Raw genomic sequence first — 9,622 nt, forward strand, 5'->3', positions numbered from 1 at the left:
CAAGTCTTCACCTCAGGGGTTGTAAGTGGAAAACGCAGTATAATGTTACCAATCAGGAGTATAAACCTCCTGTGCGACTTGAAAACACGTAGAACGAAGCTTTTCATGAAGTGACTGTGATCTAAACCTTTTGCTTTTGACGTTACGAGTTGAAGCTGTTTGATTCACTGAATTACTTTTAGTGAGCGTCGATTCCTTCAATCTTTCTGCCATGTGAACACATTGTTGACTGAAGGGGGGGAAAAAACACATTTACATTACGAGCCAAACGCCACAAAAGGGTGTGGCATTCTTCTTCCCTCACTCTTTTCCTCCGACACACACGCAGACACACGCAGGCATTTGTAGTTGGCCAGGATGGATGTTTTTTTGTCCCTCGTGCTCAATAAAGGATATGTCTGTTCCTTTACTTATTTATTAGGTGTAGCATTACATGGCTGAAAGGGTGTGGAGTCTCTTCCTGCAAGCTGACAAGACAAGACATGCAAACCTAGAGAGTGTTCGTGTGTGTGTGTGTGTGTGTGTGTGTGTGTGTGTGTGTGTGTGTGTGTGTGTGTGTGTGTGTGTGTGTGTGTGTGTGTGTGTGTGTGTGTGTTCTCATGACGTAGCAGCTGCTGGATCTGGTTTGGCAGGATTTCTGAGGACGGGGAGAGAGAGAGAGGGAGAGAGAGAGAGAAGAGAGAGAGGGGCAGAGGCAGGCAGAAGAAAGCGGCCAAGGACTTGAGACGAGTTCCCCCCCCTTCACTCTGTGTAACTTCCCCTGCCGTCTTCATTGATCTTCTCCTGCTGGTGTGGACACGACCAGTGTCTGAGAGAGGTTTCAGCATCAGGTAAGAGTCTTCAAGTACTTCTTTATCAGAAATCTATTGTCTTTTTGATATTCCAGGAAGAGGATGGAAACAAAGGCAAATCCATTGAGAAGAGTTAAAATGTTCCACAGACACAGTAAAAACAGGAAGGGGAGGCTTGTTGTGCCAAAACGTATTGAAACCACTGGTATTCCTTCAGAAGAAGAAAAAAAAAAAAAAAAAAAAGAACAGACTCTCCCCCCTCTGCTATGACTAAGAAACAAAGTGGGTGAATAAGTTGAGCAATCGCTGAGGAAAAAATGTGCTGTTCATCACAAAGACTGAGGTGTGGTGCTGTGTGGTTTCTAGAAGTTCACTTTTTGCATTAAAAAACAAACAAAAAAAAACCCATAACTATTCATGACAAATATGATATCCTTTGGTGTTCACCCATGTGTTATATGCAGATTTATGTCACCGTATGTTAGATGAAAGTTCAGAGTGAGGACAGTATCAAAACAGTTCATCCCGAGCTTAAAGTGTTAACAGAAAAAAGTAATCAGTTCTAAGACTTGGCTGTTTTTCTTGAACTCTAAATAGTTCATTCTTGTCTAAACAGAATTCTGCTCAGAGTACTACAGGCCATACAGGCCTTAGGAGTGCATTGAGGAAGCCTTATGGATTTTATTTCTCCTGGATTCTAACTGATGTAAATAAAGTTTGAAAAGCCTTGCTTTACTTTGAAACTCGTGCATTGGATTAGCATTTATTGACATGGGCCTTTGTCACAGCTTTATATAATAGATAAAGATTCCGTCTCTCGAGAATAATCTCACTCTCGGTTCCAATGGAAACCGTGAGAGTTCAGGAGGAAACTGTTCGCCTCTCGTCGACATTCCTTTTTGTTTGGGAGTAACAACGCAGTACAGTAACTAGGTAACAAAACCCCAGAAACCACCAGAAGATGTATGATTGGGGTTGTGTTTATACTGGACTGCTGCTCTACTCACGGACTACATTATTCTTTTTACGCGTTTTACACCGTATCCATTCGAACACACAGTGCTGATAACGCACACAGCAGCTGTGTGCACACAGGTCATCCAACCAGAAATACAGACTCTTATTTTGTTCACAATATGAGGTACGTGTGTATCAACCATCTTAAAGTTAAAGGTCTTATAGTTTCCAAGTCTTTGTCGCAGCGTTTTCCTTACTTACATTCATTGTTTTTAGAACCAAAAAGCATCAAACTCTTCTTGAAAGATTTTCTCTGATGATTCACCAAGAACTACCTGTTTTGTGACTTTGGAGATAACTAATCAATCAGCATTTCCTCAATGTTTCCCTCATTCTCAGCGCATAAATGCTCAATGACAGAAAAACCCTGCAAATAACTCTGTTTATCTACTTTCTAGACAACTACTAAAATGATTACATCATAAATTGGATTATACATACATTAGATTAGATTATATATATCAATTCACAACCCTTTTCAATTGTTTCACTAGCCAGTGTGAAGATTTTCACATTTTACTTGATTGCAGGTTAACAAACTCACATTTTCTGGGGGTGAAAATGTTAAAGTTCTTTAAACTCTTACCACGAATGTTGAATATCTCGACAAAGAACTAGACAAAACCACTTGCTCAGAATTAGATTCCTGGCAGTGCGGGCATGAATTCATAGAATTCATGGGAAGAATAAGCGTTTAGGTGGTGACAATTTTAAAAATGATCTTGATGCAGGTTCTTGGCTTAAAGACACAGAGTTTTAAAAAGGGGTCATTGAAAAGAAAAGCTCCCAAATATTTAACTGTGTTTATATTAATTGAGATGGCCGATTCAGCTGGTGTCGCCACCGAGCACAGCTAAAAAGCCCTCAAAAAGATGAAAAACATTTTTACACTTCGTTGGATATAGTGACTTTTGGCCAAAACTTGCCAACTGGTTTTGATCTTTGTCTTAAGTTCAACTAAATGGTTGGTATTTTCACCCGTTTGTTGATGAAGAACAACAAATAAAGAGTGATTTCTGAATTCTGCGGAGAAAGACAAATCTGTGTTTCAAAAAAATCAACCAGAAAATAGTAAAAGTTAAGTGTATATTCAGATACATCCATTGATGAAGTTGAGTTAAGATTACTAGGGCAGACATAGCCAAACGCAAACAAAGAGGAAATATCGTCTTTTTTTTTCTCCAAATAATCTATCAGGAGGCCCAATTGTGCGTTTTTCCAAGGGGAGTGAGTCCAGACTTCCCTGCTGTCCCGTGATTTTGTTTATGGGGCTAACACAGAGTTACACCATCACGCATTCACATATTCCAACCTACGGGCGATTTATCCCTATTACACTGACACGCATGTCTTTCAGTTAAGTGAGCTGTCAATATAAAAGACAAGCAGATGGTTCATTTTTTTATTATTTCTTGGCTGCCGGCTGACACAATACTTAGCCACAATAATTTTCCACTCTGAGCATAACAAGACTTGATTTTCTGTGGCCAGTTTCCATCTTATTAGAGATAGTAAACGATGCCCTTTCATTGATTAGCATGATATTATTAAGCCCCAAGAAAAGTCAGCAGGGCTTTTGCCTCGACTTTTGCGTTGGGGCAATTATAGTCGTACAACTTCAGACATGTAAATGTTTCTTGTTGCTACCTCTGAGGAGGTTCGCAACTCAGATGGTATGAATGATTTCCTACAAGCCCATGCGTGTGTTTGAGCTGGCGACTTGTTGCGCCTAGCAAGGCGTGGCTCATCCTCACCAACAGCAAGTCTGTATTCGACCTCTGTGGTTTTGATGTGTGATATCCAAGGGAAACAACGCTTAATTTTTTTTTTCACTCTCTCTTTCTCTCTCTCTCTCTCAACAGGGAGCGCTTCCGTCTTTTTCCCAGGCCAGCACAGCAGCAGGGATGAACTGGTCGGGGCTGGAGAATCTGCTCAGTGGAGTCAATAAGTACTCCACTGCGTTCGGGAGGATCTGGCTGTCCATGGTGTTTGTCTTCCGCGTGATGGTGTTTGTGGTGGCGGCGCAGAGGGTGTGGGGCGACGAGAGCAAAGACTTTGTGTGCAACACCCGGCAGGTGAGGCTCGTAACCAACATCCGCGCCACTTTCACTCGTCTATGAGCCCGAATGGGAGAAATGAGTTGCTTGCTATGAAGAAACCCATTAATGCCACTTTTACTGGTGGAAATCGTGAATCCTTTTGAAGTGAATTATGGGAAATGTGGGATTGAGAGTTTTATGATTCTTGGATATTATCACTTTTTTGATACCAGAATTCACCAGAGCTATCAGACACATTAATAATAACATTCAAAAGTGGCCTTACCAGCATTTCAGCATTTATATGTTTTATCAATAAGCGTTCGAAAACCAATAAGTAAGTTAGCTTTTTATATTTCTAGTTCCCTTTTGGTAGAGTTAAAAATAATACATAGACTCTGAAGCCAGATTTAGTCGGTCTTCATGAATTATATTATATTCTCTTAAGTCTTTACAAGTAATAAATGCTATCAACATGTTTACTGATATTTCTTTACTCAGTATTATTAATAATGTTGTCATATAGTGTGTATTTTTGTTTTCATTATTTTGTGTTCTAGATTTTTTTTTATCCTTCCGTCCAATAAAAATAGTTGTTTCAGTGCGGAACATTTATTTAATGCATTTCACTCCACATTATACTATGTATAACTGTTGTGTGTGAGGAAAGGACTTGACTTGACTTCAGATAATAGAGGCTGGTCTGGAGTTATCCTCATTCTACGCTACACACAAGTTTAAAATGGTTTTCAAGCCAACACCACAAAGATTTGATTACTTGACATTTTGGGTCAAGTAATCCCAAATCAATATTCTTAACAGTGTAAAACTAAAGCCATACAACTATGGCGTTTGTCTAACATTAGTTTAATTATTTTTAGGGCTCATCAGAAAGTGTCATATTGGGGTCTCAGTATTCTTTTATTCTATGTAAAGAAGTTCAGGTACATGAAGAGCTTTCTTTTAAGACAGTGTGAACTTTTCTTAGTGGACGGATTGCTTCAGTATTTTCAGAGCCTCTGGTGATTAATAGTCTTTAGTGTGGTTTTGGCTACTGTGTAAATACATATTATAAAATGACAGTACAGTTATCATAATTGGCTAGTGCCACTTTTTTCATTCAAAACCTTTGCCTGTTTTTTTGTTGTTGTTTTTTTTTAACAGCCTGGCTGCACCAACATCTGCTATGACCACATCTTCCCCATTTCCCACATCCGTCTGTGGGCGCTGCAGCTCATCTTCGTCACCTGCCCATCGCTGCTGGTGATGGCTCATGTCAAATTTCGCGAGGGGAAGGACAAGAAATATGTGGAGCTGCATCAGGGATCCCATCTGTACGCCAACCCAGGCAAGAAGAGAGGGGGTCTGTGGTGGACTTATCTCCTGAGTCTGGTCTTCAAAGCAGGATTCGACACTGCGTTTCTCTACATACTCTATCGGATTTACCATGGATATGACCTGCCCAGGTATGTGATTACTCTTTAAAGCAAAACATTTCTTTATTCTATTGCTTGGCTCTCATTCGCTCGACTCGTCTCTCCCAGACTCTCCAAATGTTCACTGGACCCCTGCCCCAACACCGTCGACTGCTTCATCAGTCGGCCTACGGAGAAAAAGATCTTCATGCTGTTCATGGTCGTGTCCAGCGCGCTGTGCATCTTCATGTGCATCTGCGAGATGCTTTACCTGATCGGTAAACGCATCGCTAAACTGGTGCAGGTCCGGCACGAGAACGAGAGGGTCATGTTCGCCGACCAGCACGAGCTCACCACCATCGCGCCGCCCAGGTCCCAGTATCGGAGGACTGATCCGACGCTGGGAGACAGCCAGCTGAGTTTGAACAGGAAGGAGAAGATCAAAGAGGGAACCGTAACCACGACGCTTTAGGACACGACAGGAGCACAACCTGGCTAATAGGACTAAAGAGACTCATGAAAGGGTTGTTCCTGTGTGCGGAGACACTCTGATGCAGCTAAATATGAAACATTCATGATTCTGGCTGGGATGTACTGGCCAGAAGGTTTAGTACGACACTGTCTGAGATCAAGACTACTGTTTCTCACCATACCACAGACTCACGAGGACAGATGTTTACATTCAAGGGCTTTGATGTGAATAAATATCAAGTTCATTTTACATAAATGTTCCATCCTCCTGTAAATTTTACGATTGTCCGTACTTGATCATTTTTAGTATCTTTGGTGTAAGACTGAGTAATAAACTGTCCCTGTGCAGTGATACTTGTATTGTAATGGGACCAAAATGAGGCTGTGAATTATAGGCACAGCATCAAACTTTGAGCTATCCATCAGGTCTTACTTTGCGTCGCTGTACATGCTACATCTAGTTTTTTAATCTACTGTCTTTAAGCTAAACAACACAGGACTCAAAGAGTCAATGAGACAGCTCTGCGTCTGAAGCTGATCCCTTTATATGGCCTTTTGATATGATCTCAGGTCTTACCACAGCGGTTATTGCATATTTAATATGTGGGCATGGTGGCACTTGAGTGGAGAAACGATGGGTGAAAGAAAAGTTTTTCACATAATTTATCTGTAGAAATGTGGGCTGCATCATGTGGAGCCAGAAGAAGACAGGATAGGAATGACTGTCAAAAATATATTTGCACATGTCAAAGAAAGCCCATAGTAAAACAGTATGTGGAATTAAGTGCAGCCTGGAAACAACCCATTACTTCAGCTTTTCAAAGTCATGAGAATGGGTGCATCTGTAAATTTTGGGAGGCCTCCAAGAAAAAATTAATTTGGGATTAGACAGGGGCGGATTAAGCCACTCTATTTTCACATGCTTTGTAGACATAACCAGAATTGGCTTTTCCAGAATATGCCACTGTAAGATACATTCCAGGCAATCTGAAGGGGCAGCTCCTGGAAAACCTTTAAGGGGAACCACTGTATTAAACCCCGAGTTTGATTCCGGGTTGGAGGGGTTTTTCTGTGGATTATGCATGTACTCCCTCCGTCTGTATGTGTTTTTATAAATATATCAGCTTCTTTACACAAGATGAACACATCAGTTATCAAAATAATTGACTCTAAGAAGCTCCCAGTGTGAGTGTGAGTTTGTGGCTGTTAGCCTCCATAACCCTAGCTTGATTAAAGTCTGTACAGAATAATATATTTGTTGTTGTTTGATTTTACTCTCTGTCGTCTCTCTCGTATTGCAGATGCCATCAAATAAACGTGCACTTCCAATAAATCTGGTGCATGAAATTAAAGCAACTTTCCATCAATTTTTGCAGAAAGATCCAGTTGTTTTGTAAAAATAAAATAAAATAAAAAAATAGGCTATTGTAATTAACCATTGCAGTGACGTATTGAACGTGCTCGTAAAATAAAAATCTACATTGTGACTTATTTTATTTTATGCACTTCGATTCTTTATTGTGGTTTGCAATGAGGAAGTCATAACTTCATGGAGTACTGAGTGCTGCCTCAAACAGCACCAGAAGAGCATTTGATATGTGTTTTTTTTACGAAAAAAGTTTGCCATGAAACGTCTGGAAAGTCCCTGTGAAGGAAGACGAAAGCCACATGTCCAACCTGACCCACAAATAAACCACCAACATTTTTTTTTTTACAAAAACAATAAAACATCCTATATCTTTCTAATAATGTACTTTTCAATAAATAAAGGGGAAAATGTACCTGTGTGTTACGTTGATTGTGGGTTACAACCAGACAGCCGCTCTGTATTCGTCGAAAAATCACGTGACAAAAACATTAAGAAATTAAGTGAAGCTTTTTTTGAGACATCACGTGAACAATATGGATCGCAGTCGTAAAACAGGTTATTACAAACGTCTAATCTCGACTATTCTCGAAACAAAATGTATTCTAGGAAAACAATAAATTCGACGAGGATGGGATTCGAACCCACGCGTGCAGAGCACAATGGATTAGCAGTCCATCGCCTTAACCACTCGGCCACCTCGTCTGATGCACCTACCGACATAGAGTGCCCTCTTGTGGTTATACTGGAAATGCGTCGAGTTATTTTTTGCTAATTATGGAGTTGTATAATTTCGAATAGTTTGGATTCGCTTTTAAACATTATATAAAGGACTCAACGTGAAATAAAATTGACAAAATACGTCTCTGAAAGCGGTAGTGACGCCACTCCGGTTGGCTCTTATGGTACAGTGTAGGTAAACACTGCCTCCAAGTGGCCAGACCGAAATACTACAGCTATTCTCCCCAGCCCACCGGAGTCTCCAAAATATGCAGTAGGTGTCGGTGTTTGCCCATTTATGTCAAATAGAAGTTACAGGGTATACACTGCGTAAGAATTTTAATTTACTTCTGTGTCTTCGAGTTTTCCAGTGAAACGTTGATAAATATTTCTCCTCAAGACGAGACTCTTAGAGCACAGGTAGTAGTATTTATCCAATATGTACATTTCTGAATTGGAGATATCTCCACATTGCGTACATTGTTTTTCTTGATCATGCCCCCATTTAAACAGAATATAATAACTCTGATTCCTGGTGTGTCTCCTCATGTCCTTCCAGCTATAGCTCTTTTGAGACATGATTTCATGAGTAAAATACTCAAGAATAACCACTGCCATTGTTTAGATTGGAACTACTCAACTGCAAGCACTACTATCACAGTCAAGTAAAAGTTCAATGTACTCTCCCCAAAACAAAAACTGCTTGATTAACTCCATTAATTACACTTTAATGTCTTTTGTTCAAAATCAATTTGCAAACGTATCTTGCTCCAATACTCAAAGGAACAATAAAGAATATGAATTTACAACACAAGTAAAGCGATACCACCCAGACATAAGGCAGAAATTATCTTAAAACTTGTTGAGATCTCATCCCAAGCCAACTCGTTTGGGTTTAGATCAGGTGGCTGTGGAGGCCAGGTCATCTGGCAGCACTCCTTCATTCTCCTTCTGGGTCAGACAGGACCTACACAGCCTGGAGGTGTGTTGTTTGGGGTCACTGCCCTGTTGTAAAATAAACAATGGTCTAAATAAATGCAAACCTGACGTGATAGCATGTGGCCGCAGGATGCTGCGGTAGCCCGACTGGTATTTGTGTGCCTTCATTTTATTTTTTTATAGAAATTGTCATCCAGCAAAGCACCATCACACTCCTCCATGCTTCACAGATTTGCACCGGTCTAATATCCATTGTCGCTTTTCCTTAGTAGTGATTTCCAAGCAGCTATTTGACCATAAAGTCTCGTCTGAACAGTTGATGTAAAAGATGTGTCTGCGACTAGAACTCTGTGTAACATTGATCAGGGCTTTAATCTGAGGCTGGTGACTCTGATGAACTTACCCTCAGCAGCTGAGTTAACTCATGGTTGATGGTTTTAGTGAGTGCACTTGGCAACACGATGTTGCCAAGTGAAAAAAAAAACACTCAAAGTTGTTTTTTTTCCTGCACTGACCTCCAGTTCATAAAGTACTGATGGACTGTCATTTCTGTTTACTTAGCTGATTAGTCCTTGACATAATAAGAATTCTATCAGATGTCAAATAGGGCGGTCAGCCGTGTACCATCTGACTTCATAACAAGTGAAAACCATTTCAGGCAACGACCTCATGAACCTAATTGAGTGAAGGCGAAGCATTTTCAGCGCTGTCAACAAACAGTGGAAATTGTGAAGAATCTAAAATATAAGAAATGTTTTGAGTTGTTTCACATTTTTGAGCTTACTAGATGATTCCATGTGTGTTCATTTTTTATGTCTTCAGGTTTTATATATAAATATATATATATATATATATATATATATT

General features: G+C 40.2%; 1 protein-coding gene across 1 annotated transcript; it reads left to right on the forward strand.

Moving 5' to 3' along the window:
• Positions 1 to 588: 588 nt before the first annotated feature.
• On the forward strand, positions 589 to 7,421 carry LOC308142840 (gap junction beta-4 protein-like). Its single transcript, XM_080513430.1, has 4 exons — positions 589 to 830; positions 3,671 to 3,883; positions 5,012 to 5,313; positions 5,392 to 7,421. Exons 2-4 carry the CDS (start codon positions 3,713 to 3,715, stop codon positions 5,732 to 5,734), a joined length of 816 nt encoding a protein of 271 aa, XP_080369556.1. The 5' UTR covers positions 589 to 830; positions 3,671 to 3,712; the 3' UTR covers positions 5,735 to 7,421.
• The last annotated feature ends 2,201 nt before the right edge of the window (positions 7,422 to 9,622 follow it).

The sequence above is a fragment of the Blennius ocellaris genome (assembly GCF_963422515.1).
Source record: "Blennius ocellaris genome assembly, chromosome: 17".
Lineage (NCBI taxonomy): Eukaryota > Metazoa > Chordata > Actinopteri > Blenniiformes > Blenniidae > Blennius > Blennius ocellaris.